Genomic DNA, 13,385 nt, shown 5'->3' with positions numbered 1-13,385 from the left:
TAATACAATAGCAGAGTTGGAAGGGACCTTGGAGGTCTTCTAGTCCAACCACCTGCCTAGGCAGGAAACCCTATACCGTTTCAGACAAATGGCTATTCAACATCTTTTTAAAGACTTCCAGTGTTGGGGCATTCACAACTTTTGGAGGCAAGCTGTTCCACTGATTAATTATTCTGTCAGGAAATTTCTCCTCAGTTCTAAGTTGCTTCTCTCCTTGATTAGTTTCCACCCATTACCTCTTGTTTTACCCTCAGGTGCTTTGGAGAATAGTTTGACTCCCTCTTCTTTGTGGCAACCCCTAAGATAGTGGAACACTGCTATCATGTCTCCTCTAGTCCTTTTTTTCATTAAACTAGACATACCCAGTTCCTGCAACCGTTCTTCATATGTTTTAGTCTCCAGTCCCCTAATCATCTTTGTTGCTCTTCTCTGCACTCTTTCTAGAGTCTCCACATCTTTTTTACATCATGGCGATCAAAACTGCAGTATTCCAAGTGTGGCCTTACCAAGGCATTATAAAGTGGTATTAACACTTCAAGTGATCTTGATTCTATCCCTTTCTTTATGCAGCCTAGAACCGTGTTGGCTTTTTTGGCAGCTGCTGCAAATTGCTGTCTCATATTTAAATGGTTGTCCAATAGGATTCCAAGATCCTTCTCAAAGTTACTACTATTTTTTTTTAATAAATGTTTTTTAATTTTAATTGAAACAAGTACAGCATCTTTCTTTACATCTGTAGAAAATGTATCAATCGATTACAGATCCTCCACGGTCAACAAACATAACTCATATTAACTTAAGCATTATTATATATCCATTTTCATTTGACTGTAATTATTATTTAAAAGTATTAATACAAGTAATAATCTTGAACAATACCTGCCCACACCAGTGGGAAAAGAAAAAATCAAAAAGAAGAGGCAAAAAAAAAATAGAACAAAAAAAAGACAAACACGACAGGCAGGGGAAAAAGAACAAAACACAGGTATCTATTAAAAAAATAAGAAGTATATCAGCTGGTTACAACATGCTTTGGTGCTTCTCTTCCATTAATTCATATTAATTCAAATATCTTAACTCAAATGTTTACCATATTAACATCATTATACCTCCAGTTTTAATTACCTATAGTTATTTAAACATCCTTCATCCTTAGCTATACCAAAGAATTAATCCATAACACACGCTGACATTTCATTTACTACTTATAAAGTCCTCTATTTACATCAAATCCTCATATCCTATTTTAGCTGGACATCCATGATATTTAGTTATATCATATATCATAACATTTTCCCAGTGTTGATTAACATTTGATTGTATGTATTTTATTTAGTTTTTATAATAGTGGTAGTTATTGTAATTAATACTCTTTATGTATAATCCAAAAATGTTTTCTCATATCCGATTGTTATTTATCATATCGACTCTACATTATATACATTACTATCAATATCAATTATTATTCAGCTATATCTGTTACAAAGAGAGCAGTTAAATTAGCTAGATTTCAATTGTATTCTTCAATCAGCCAATTCCACATTATATACATTACCATCAATATCAATTATTATTCAGCTATATCTATTACAAATTAAAATAATCAGATTTAGCTAATTTTAAGTTATATTCTTACATCTGTCAGCCTGTGTCCCTCCAACAGCAAAAATTTTTACCAAATGTTTTTATAAGCAAGTCCAAACAAAAATATCTTCGCACCTTTTGGCTCTGAATGTCAGTGATGAAATAATAATGTTGTCCCGGGCTTGTAAAATTTTTCAAATTGACTTTAATTCTCCAGGGTGGAGTTTCCATTTCTCCTGCACTCTGTCTCTTTAAATGAATCTTCTTTATGGCTCCCCCCCTCCTTTCTTCCTCTGAGATAGACCAGACGCCATTTCTCACATTTTCCATTTGTATTTCAGGAACATTCAAACATTCAACGATCTCAGTTTTTCTTTCATATTTTAAAATCAGATGATCCAATTTTCTTTCCAATCTCTGAAAAGAGTCAAAAAGCTCTTGGCAAGCAGAAAAAAGAATCTGAAATGGGACTTCAGACGCCATGATGTGTCGCAGTTAGAAATTTCAAATAGAAACACGCTGGAAACTGTGCAATCTTATCTGATCGTAAGCACAGCCAAGTAATAAAAATGTCAGATCATGACAGGCTAATTAGTAGAGAGTTAACTTTACGATCCACTTAAAAAGAGTCAGTGAGGGGGGTTGCCGAAGCATTCCTTGAAGCGTTTAAGAAATGAAGTAGCCACCAGCCATAAATCCATTAAGAAAAGACCAATTCGCCGCTAGATTCTTCTATTTTATGGTTTCAATTAGCTTAAGCTTTTAGCGCGGACAGTCTCTCTTGAGTAATAAAATCAGCTTACCAGATGACATCACTTCTGCCATTCTTAGGGGCAACCTGCAGTTTCAGTTAGCATGCAGCTAATCCAGAAAGGAATTGGCACGAGGAGTTAATACCCCCCCCCCGAGACTTTGCGGGTGTCTCTGAGGTCCTGGGTCTCTCCTCACCTTCACTGTCGTCTCCGGGACAGCTAGAGTTCAAAGAACCCGTCCAAAAATCCTTCGGAATAGAGGGATTTCAGGAATAGCCTGAAACTCCATCTTCTCACTGCTAAGCCCCGCCTTCCTCAAAGTTACTACTATTAAGCAAGGTACCACCTATTCTGTACCTGTGCATTTCATTTTTGTTGCCTAAATGTAGAACCTTACTCTTTTCACCATTGAATTTCATTTTATTCAATAGTGGCCAATGTTCAAGTTTGTCAAGATCCTTCTGTATCTTAAGCCTATCTTCTGGAGTGTTGGCTATTCCTGCCAGCTAGGTGTCATCTGCAAATTTGATGAGTTCCCCATTTATTCCCTCATCCAAATCATTGATGATGTTGAAGAGTATTGGGCCTAAAACAGAGGCTTGGGGTACTCCACTGCATACTTCCCTCCATGTAGATGCAGTTCCATTGAGGACTACATGTTCAGTGCGGTTGGTCAGCCAGTTACAAATCCATCTGGTGGTGATGCTGTCTAATTCCTTTTTTCTACTTTCTCCAGTAGTAGCTTATGGTCTACTTTATGAAATGAGTTACTGAACTCCATGTAAATTATATCAACAGCATTCCTCTGGTTCACTAATTTTATTACTTTATCAAAGAATGCAATAAGATTAATCTGGCATGATCTGTTTTTGACAAACTCATGTTGGCTTTTGGGTATTACTTTGTTTACTTCTAGGTGTTTGCTGATTCATTGCTTGATTATCTTTTCCAGAACCTTCCCTGGTATTGAGGTCAGGCTGATAGGTCTGTAGTTTTCTGGATCTATTTTTTTTTTTTTTTTGCTTTTTTGAAGATGGGAACTATATCAGCTCTTTTCCAGTCCTCTGGCAGTTTCCCGGTGCTCCAGGATCTCTGAAAGATATAATTCAATGGTTCTGAGATCTTGTCTGCCAGCTCCTTCAGAACCCTGGGGTGTAATCCATCCGGTCCTGGTGATTTGAACTCATCTAGGGTAGACAGGTGCTCACTTGCCATTTTCTTCCCTATTTCAACTTGTGTTCCTAATCTGATTTTTGTGGTGCTGTTTTTGATAGGTTGGACTGTTTTTTCCCTTTGTGTAAAGACAGATGCAAAAAATGAGTTAAATACTTCTGCTTTCTCCCTGTTGCTTGTCATCTTCTTGCCACTTTCTCCCAGCAATGGACCAATTGTTTCCTTAAACTTTTTCTTGTTTTTAACATGTTGGAAGAAGCATTTTTTTTGGTTAATTTTTACTTTTGTGGCAAGCCTTTCTTCATTGTGAGCCTTAGCTTTCCTCGAATGTCCATTTCGAATGTCTCTTGGCAGGGTAGGTCCCACCGTTGTCCTGGACGAGGTTTTGTTCCTGGGCTCCCTGTCTTTAGGAGGTGTGTCATGGGTTTAGCAATCTTTGCAAAGGAAGGGATGAATTGCCTATAAAAATTCATGAACCCCAGGAAGCTTTGTAGCTGTCTGAGGGTGCAAGGGGTTTGCCAGTCTAGGACGGTTTGTACTTTGTCTGGGTCTATCTCTATTGCCTCATTTGACACTCGGTAACCCAGGTAGTCTAGCCGTGCATGGTGGAATTCACATTTTGATAGCTTGATGTACAGGTTGGCTGCCGGAAGTTTTTCCAGTGCCTGTCAGACCAGGGGTATGTGGTCTTTCATGGTCTCCGTGTAGATGAGGATGTCATCAGGGTAGACAAGGACCCCCTTGTAGATTTGCTCATGCAGCACCTCATTTATTAACTGCATGAACACCACTTGGGCTCCCTGCAGTCTGAAAGGCATCACTTTGAATTGGAAACTCCCTAGGGGGCAATTGAATGCTGTTTTCCACTTATCTCCTTCCCTGATCCGTATTCGGTAGTATGCTTCTCTGAGGTCTAGTTTGGTAAACACTTTTCCCTTGGCCAGGTGATATAGCATGTCCTTCATGAGGGGGAGTAGGTATAGGTTGTGTATGCACGCAGCATTTATTCCCCCAAAAGTCCACAAACAGCCTCATAGTTCCGCCTTTTTTATCTTTGAAGAGGACTGGCGCTGCAACCCGTGGCTTGGCTGGCTCGATAAACCCTCGTGCTAGGTTTTTGTCTATGTATTTGCACATTTCTTGCATTTCCCAGGGTGTCATGGCATACAGATTGGGTTTGGGTAGTTTTGCCCCGGGGATGATTTCGATGGCACAATCTGCCTCACGGTGGGGGGGGGGGCAGAATGTTGCATTCTGCCTCGCTGAATACTTCTACGAGGTCCTGATATTCCCCTGGGATCTGTTCGGTCTCTGGGGTTTCATCGGATGTGGCTCCCAGATGTTCTGGTGTGCATTTTTTTTGGGGGGGGGGTTCCCTGTTTGGGTGGTGTTTCTGCTTGCTGGAGGAAAAGGGGTTGGGGCCCCTTTTCTATCTTAAGCCTGCAGGTACCCCCTTGCCACCAGAGGATTGGTCCCCATTTGTCTAGCAAGAGAGTCCCAGTATGATTGCATCTGTCATTTTGGGGGCTATAATGTTTTTCATTATCCTTATAAGCCTCTACCCCAAAACTGGCAACCTGAGACAGTCTGCCAGAGGCTTGCCATTTCGAGGGCTGACAGCTGACCCCATTAGTCCCTGGGAAGAAATAGCCATGGACTTCATTGTGGAACTTCCAGAGAGGCACAGGAACATGGTGATATGGACAGTGATAGATCTTTTTCAAAACAGGCCTACTTCATCACGTGTCCAGACCTACCCTCAGCCCACAAGCTAGCCAAACTGTTCCTGACACATATCTTCTGCCTACATGGGGTGCCAAGGAAGATAATCTCAGATCAAGGAGTCCAATTCAAGCCAAATTTTGGAGGGAGTTTGTTTGAGCGATTGAGTCATCACAAAGGCTTAGCTCTGTCTTCCATCAGAGCACCAATGGGACCACAGAGAGAGCTAATGCAATGGTGGAACAGTACCTATGATGTTACATCACCTACCAGCAGACTAATTGGGCACAACTTCTGCCGTTTGCAGAGATGGCATAAAACAATGCAATATACAGCAGTATTGGTCATATCCCCTTCAAAGTAGTGAACCGGGTGGAGTTTGTGCCGATCCCTGAGTTCCCTTTGGAGGCCCCTTCCTTAAGCAGGTTGATGAAGTTGATTGATAATCTGCAGGAGCCTGGGGGGATGTCAAGTGGACATTGCTAGAAGTGGATGAGGCCCAGAAACTCCATATGGACAAGAAAAGGTCACCACAGAGACCTTTAGGTAGGAGAAAATGTGCACCTCTGCACCAAATATTTGAAACTGAGACTACCATGCAAAAACCTGGATCTGACATTCTTGGGTCCATTCCCCATAGTCAGGGTGATCGACCCAGTTACAGTGGAGTTGAAGCTTCCTTGCCTATTGGGGAAGGTCCACCCGGTCTTCCATAGCAGCCAACTGAAGCCAGTGAGGACATCAAGCTGAAGGCCTCGACCCCACTCCTACCCGGACCCATAATGGCAGGGGCAGGGGGTATATTTACAATTAAAAAGAGAATGTGGTCATCTCATAGAAAGCGTTTCTAAAAGGATAGATTGGAGTAGGAAAGGTGTACAAACATCCAATGAAATTATGAAAGTGCAGACATTTTAATCAAATTATGATATAGCATATGGAATAAATTACAGATGGTAGAATAGAAAATGATTTTAATATGCTACTATGACACTAAGACAAATACAAGATTTAGAACAAGGGACTACAGAGTAGCACAGTAGAAGGCAGATTAAAGGTGAGATTGAGTGCAAATGACATTGTGAAATTTAGAAAACAATGATTTCAGGATTTAAAATATTTTAGGTAAAACCAAATACATATCCAAAAAAATTAAGTGTTATTCTTTGTTTTATAACAAATTTACGGAGCATAACTGTGAGGAAATTAAAGCAACAATATTTGGGGAAAACAGTATCAATAATATCAATATATTTGGATAAGCAGACTTGTAACTGCATTATATATATCGAAAGCATTTTCATGAATTAATTAGGATTATTTCTTCAAGTATTAGAATACCTTACAAGTTATTATTAATATATTATCAGTCAGAGACACGATAAAGTTTACAGTATTCTGTAATTTAAACTTGAAAACCAATTCTAGAAAACTACAGAATACAATCCACTACAGTACTTTAAAGATAGTTTCAATTGATATTGTTTTCTTAAGGATTTTATAAAATAACTGTTAACATGCAATACTGACCATGGTGTATCTGACTGCTTCATACAGATTTGCAGTAAAGGGTCTAGATATGCCAAATAAACATTTTATTCAGAAAACGTATTCCTTCCATCCTGGATGAAGTTTTGATTAACTGTGTACATCTTACCAGCCCTTCACTTGGCTTGATGTTTGCTAGCTGAATCACTTCCAGGTGAGCAGATTGAGACACGAGGGGATCAGATGAAAGTGAAATTATATGATCACAGACACTAGATAGAGTCTTACACTAGGGGGGAAAAAAAGTATATTAACCCAGGAACTTTAAATCTAACACAGCAAACCTTGGGCATAAAGATACAATTTTACTCCCTTATAAAATTGCAATTATGATAAAATAATCAATCAGAAAAAATTCAAAAAGAAAAATCTGTTTAGAGATTGAGGATTTTTCTCTTCTCCCTGTTTCTGGGAGAATTAACAAATATATGGCTGATGAATACACATATATTGTTGTTGTTGTTAGTTGCAAAGTTGTGTCCAACCCATCATGACCCCATGGACAACGTTCCTCCAGGCCTTCCTGTCCTCTACTATCCCCGAGTCCATTTAAGTTCATGCCTATTGCTTTGGTAACTCCATCCAGCCACCTCATTCTCTGTTGTCCCTTTCTTCTTTTGCCAATCTTTCCCGGCATTAAGCTCTTCTCCAGTGAGTCCTTCCTGCTCTTTAGGTGGCCAAGTATTTGAGTTTCATCTTCAGGATCTGGCTTTCTAAAGAGCAGTCAGGGTTGATCTCCTCTAGGACTGACTGGTTTGATCGCCTTGCAGTCCAAGGGACTCGCAGGAGTCTTCTTCAGCACCATAGTTCAAAGGCCTCAATTCTTTGGTGCTCAGCCTTTCTTATGGTCCAACTTTCACAGCCATACATTGCAACTGGAAAAACCATAGCCTTGACTATATGCACTTTTGTTGGCAGGGTGATGTCTCTGCTTTTTAGTAAGCTGTGTAGATTTGCCATAGCTTTCCTCCCCAGGAGCAAGCATCTTTTAATTTCTTGGCTGCAGTTCCCATCTGTGGTGATCTTGGAGCCCAGGAAAATAAAATCTGTTACTACCTCCATTTCTTCCCCATTTATTTGCCAGGAATTGAAAGGGCCGGATGCCATGATCTTAGTTTTCTTAATGTTGAGTTTCAAGCCAACTTTTGCACTCTCCTTCTTCACCTGTATCAAGAGGTTCTTTAGTTCCTCTTCACTTTCTGCCATTAGAGTGGTATCATCAGCAAAGCTGAGGTTGTTGATATTTCTCCCAGCAATCTTAATTCCAACTTTTGATTCATCTAGCCTTGCCTTTCTCATGATGTGCTCTGCATATAAGTTAAATAGGCAAGGCGACAGTATTGCTAGACTCCTTTCCCAATTTTGAACCAATCAGCGGTTCCATGTCCAGTTCTCACTGCTGCTTCTTGATGGGAGTGGAGCTTGCCAGAATGGACAACTGATGCTGAATTTCTGCCTCCTCTGCACCATTGCAGAGAATGATTCTACAAAAGATAACACCTAACTAAAAATTATGAAATCTGAGAGATTATGAAATGTGAATTATTTCCCTTGATTTTCTCTTGAAGATTGGACTGTATTTGATTTGGAATTGGACATTTTTTTGGAGGAGCTTTGAGCCTCAGCATTTGTTTAAAAATTTGAGAGGCCTTTGGATGGGAGAGGAAGGGCCTTCAATTGAAGCCCGAGAAAGAAAGAATTTGGAAAGAGTTTAAACAAGTACAGCTGAGAAGATAAATAGCTGATTTATGTGTTTAGTGTGTGAAGGCCCATTACTCCCTTTTTCCAGTTGAAGTGTCGACGTTTGGAGAAATTAAATATTTTTAAGACACAGATTGGATAAGTTGTGTATAATAAAGTTAACTGTTGCCATTGGATTTATTTAATTTTATTAAATTGCATTCTCAGAGATAAGCTGATAAGGATGAGATAAAGACGAAGGAGTAAGTGACATTTATGGACTATAGACTGTAAAACGTTTAAAAGGTCAAGAGCTCTTTTTGGAGGGTCGGATGTCAAAATGTACCAAAATGTGGAAAGTGTTTGAAAAAGACTCAAAGCAGGCCTCAGACCTTCAGAATTATGCCTGATTCGAGTTGAAAAAGATTTAGAAATGGAAGCGAGGAAAAAATCGCCTGAGAAATCACTGGCTCAATCAGACAAATTTAATATTATCTTACAAGAATTAAGAGAAATGAAGAAAAATATAAAGGGGGATATGAAACAAATAAATGATAAAATGGACAATATGGATATAACAATAACAGATTTGGTGAAACAAAGTCAGGATATTACACAAAATATTATAGAAGTGAAGACTCAGATTGGAGAACATAATAGGGTGTTAAAAAGCCAGATGATTATGATGCATCAGGTGAAAAAAGGATTTGATTGAGATACAGGACCGTCAGCGCCATTCAAATTTACGGATACATAGATATCTGGAAAAAAGTGAAGAAAATGAAGCAATGTTGATTCAAGGAGTATTGGACTGGGCTACCTCAATCCTCCCAGGCTTTACAAGATACGATATTTTTACAATACATAGCGTTGGCCCAAAAAGATCAGGAAGAAAATATCTGAGAGACATTGTGATAACATTTTGGTCTTACGCAAAAAAAGAACAACTGATGCGTAAACTACAAAATATAGTGTTTCAATGATAGTGTTTGGGGGTCATCAGACACAAGTTTTTCCAGACTTAAGTAGTGAGACTTTACAATGGAGGAGAGAGATGCATCGTCAACTTATGAAGAAAAACAATATTATTTATAGCTGGGGCTATCCAGTTTTTTTTAGATTTCCATATGATGGAATATTTTATAGAGTTGAAACAAAGGAGGAGGCAATGGGGAAATTAGGGGAGCTTGTAATCATTAATAAGGAAGAGTTCATGGAGCAGATGCAGAAAATGAACAAGAAGTTGAAATTCTCAAGAAGGGAGATGGAGAAGATCTACGGGAGAAAGGGAGGCTGGATGAAGCAACAGGAGTTACAAGTTTGCTGTAGAGAGTATATAAATATTTGTAATAGTTACATTAGGAGATATGGGTTATATACGTATATATGTTGGGTGTAGCAATAGAGTGGAGATGGTTAAGGGAGGTAGTGGGCGACCGAAGTCCATGTATGGATGGCTCCTCTTCTCTCCCCTGGAGGCCCTATGCAGCAGAAAGAAGGACGATCACCTGAAGAAGAGAAGGGGACATTATACATGTTTATGGATGGCTAAGAGGCTATTTACATTTTGGGGTAATATGTATACTGTGTAGTTTTAGTTTTGTAAGATTTATGTTAGTACAAATGGAGACTAAAGGGAATATGTAATATGAGAAATTGATGGGAAAATTGTTGAAGGTAGCTACATGGAATGTACAGGGCTTAGGGGAAAAATATAAACAAGTAAGAATTGAAAAATCAATTAGCAAAGAGAAAATAGATATTGTATTCTTACAAGAAACTCATCAAAAGAAAGAAAGGGTGAATGAACTTGAGTTATACTGGGCTGATGTATATGAAAAGGCATTTGGTACATCAAAAGCAAGAGGGGTAGCAATCATTGTAGCTAAAAGATATGAATTTATGGCAAAGACTATAAAAATGATGTTTTGGGAAGATTTCTTATAATTCAAGGATTGATTTTTGGGCAAGAGGTTACCTTAGCAAACTTGTATGCATCTAATATCAATCAAAGAGAGTTTTATAATAGGGTATGTAAAGAAATAGAAGAAGTCAAAAAAGGTTACGTGATAATGGCAGGTGATTATAATATGGTTATGGATAGCAGGATTGACAAATCCAATCCATCAAAAATGGAAATAAAGTAAAATAATACAGATTTAAGAAAATTTATTAATAGAAATAGATTGAAAGATCTGGAGAGAACTACATAGTAATCAAAAGAGGTATACATATTTTTTTAGTAGACATAAAAATGTTATGAGAATAGACTATATATTTATAACACCAGAAATATTATCTAAAATAATGAGAGCAGAGATAAAAATGATTAAAATATCTGATCATGCAATGGTAACTATGCATATGGAAACAGATTGTGATTATAAACAAGCAAGTAGATGGAGAATGGATTTGAGAATTTTAAAAATTAAAGAGCTTTTAAAAAAATGGAAAGGGAATTGAAAGAAATATGAAGTAGAGAGAGGTAGCAATACAGATGTAATATGGGATGCAATGAAAGCAGTAGTGCGAGGTTTAGGGATAATATATTCTTATAATATAAAAAAACAAAGAGAAATATATAAAGTGTTTGGAGGAGGAAATTAGAGAACTCAAGAGTAAATATATAGAAAGTAGAGAGAATAAGATTATGTTATAACTATCAGCTAAAAAAGAATTGCAAAATATTGCAATAGAACAATAGATTCAGAGAAATCTAATATACTTAAATGGGGAATTTTATGAAAACAGTAATAAAAATGCTAGAATGTTGGCTAGAGCCCCCAAGCTAAAAAGGTAAAAAGACTGATTGGATAATAAAGAATGACAAGGGAGAAAGATGTAATATGATGAGAGAAAAATTGTTGATATTTCAGAAATTCTTTGAAAAGCTATATAAGGAAAGTGACATAAATGTGAATGAAAGTAAAATTCAAGAAAACAATGAAATAATGGAATCACAAAAAGAAGACAAGGAAATAGTGGAAGTTATTTATAAATTGAAGATATTTAAAGCACCAGGGTTAGATGGATTAGGTGTAGAATACTATAAAAATTTCAAAAAGCTATTGATGCCGAAGATGAAGATAATGTTTAATAAAATAATGGAAGGGGAAAGTGTTCCATGTTCCTGTAAGCAATCCTTGATAATACTTATAGCGAAACCAGGTAAAGATCATACAAACCCAGGATCATATAGACTAATATCACTTATTAATCAGGATGCTAACATTTTTACAGTAATATTGGCAAATAGATTAAATATATTTATAAAGAATTATATTAAAAATGACTAGTGTGGATTTATAAGAGGCCGACAAATATCAGACAAAGTAAGAAGGGTATCAAACACAGGTTATTATATAAAAAAAATAAAAAACACAGGTGTATTAGCATTAGATGTATTTAAGGCCTTTGATTGTGTGGACTGGCCTACGTTAAAGATATTAATAGAGAAGTTAGGTTTTGGTAAAAAATGTAGACATATGATAAATCAACTATATTCAGAGAATAAAACGAGTATAGCCATCAATGATGGTGTTACCGAGACAGCAACCTTAAGCTGGGGAACAAGACAGGGTTGCCCTTCATCCCCAGTTCTATTTGCATTATTGATGGAGGTTTTGGCAAATGCAATTAGGGAAGATTCATTGATTGAAGGGATTGGAGTACAGAAGAAAACTAAAATAAATTTATTTGCAGATGATACATTATTAACATTTCAAAATCCCGTAATTACTACAGATATATTTACATCTGAATGAATTTGGGAAATATGGTTCCACCACAAAACCGCGGACGACAAAATCGCGGTCGACAAAAGCGCGTATGTGACGTCATCACAGCGCGACGAAAAAGATCGAAAAATGTAAAAATAAAGCGAAAACCTTACCCTAACCCCCCCAAACCTAACCCTAAACCAAACCCTAAACCTAACCCTTAACCTAACCTTAAACCTAACCCTAAACCTAACCCTTAACCTAACGAAAAACCTAACGCTAACCCTTAACCTAACGCTAAACATAACGCTAACGCTCTAACCCTAACCCTAACCCTTAACCTAACCCTAACCCTAACCCTAACCCTTAACCTAACGCTTACCTTTATGTGAATCGGCTTGCTGTAATTTAATTTTTATTTCAATTTTTCGATCTTTTTCGTCGCATTGTGATGACGTCACATACGCTATTTCGTCGACCGCGCTTTTGTGGAACGCGGTTTTGACAGGTCACGGGGAAATATAGTGGATTACAAATAAACTGGGGAAAATCAGAAATGATGTTATATAACCATAGTAAAGAAGAAGTGCAGATATTGAAAGGGAAATATAAATTAAAAATAGTAGATAGTATTAAATATTTTGGTATTGGCATCCTAAAAAATATTCAAGAATTAAAAAAATAAATTATGAAAAGCTAAAAAAAAAAGATTATTATCTCATCTGGCAGGCATGTGGAATGAGCCTTTCTGGGAGAATTTTATTGGGGGGGGTGTTGTTTGCTTTCCACAGAGGTAAGGGAGAAAGAAAGAAAGAAAGAAAGAAAGAAAGAAAGAAAGAAAGAAAGAAAGAAAGAAAGAAAGAAAGAAAGAAAGAAAGAAAGAAAGAAAGAAAGAGAAAAACAACACAGTAATTTAGGGCTAGAAGGCTACTCAGAGGTCATCTAGTCCAAACCCCTGCTGCAGCAGGAAACCTTACATTGCTTGGATTATTTTGGTGCCTCTAACAGAGAGGAAAATTGCCAGAAAGGAGAAAGAGTTTACTAGGACAAGGCTGCCATGCAGAGGAAGGCAGAGAGTCCTTGACTTATGACTACAATTGAGCCCAAAATTTTGTTGCTAAGCAAGAGCGTTGTTAAGTGAGCTTCACCACATTTTACCCAATCCATGACATCTCCTGGTGAGTGACATCAAGTTGGCCACGCCCAT

At 37.7% G+C, this 13,385-nt stretch overlaps 1 protein-coding gene across 7 annotated transcripts in view; it reads right to left on the bottom strand.

The window, feature by feature from the left end:
- Positions 1-13,385, bottom strand: part of CNKSR2 (connector enhancer of kinase suppressor of Ras 2) — a 270,841-nt gene that overhangs the window by 164,442 nt on the left and 93,014 nt on the right. For 5 of the 7 annotated variants that reach the window (XM_087726467.1, XM_014057257.2, XM_087726469.1 and 2 more), the window contains exon 6: positions 6,889-7,008. The exons of the other annotated variants lie outside the window; for them this stretch is intronic. In XM_087726467.1, the coding sequence (XP_087582593.1) occupies positions 6,889-7,008 (120 nt within the window). The remainder of the gene's footprint in view (positions 1-6,888; positions 7,009-13,385) is intronic. 7 annotated transcript variants of the gene reach the window in all.

This window comes from Thamnophis sirtalis, unplaced genomic scaffold (genome assembly GCF_051295495.1).
Source record: "Thamnophis sirtalis isolate CommonGarterSnake01/CBP01778 unplaced genomic scaffold, rThaSir2_p1.2 scaffold_12, whole genome shotgun sequence".
Classification (NCBI taxonomy): Eukaryota; Metazoa; Chordata; class Lepidosauria; order Squamata; family Natricidae; genus Thamnophis; species Thamnophis sirtalis.
This window is presented reverse-complemented; position numbering and strand designations above follow the sequence as displayed.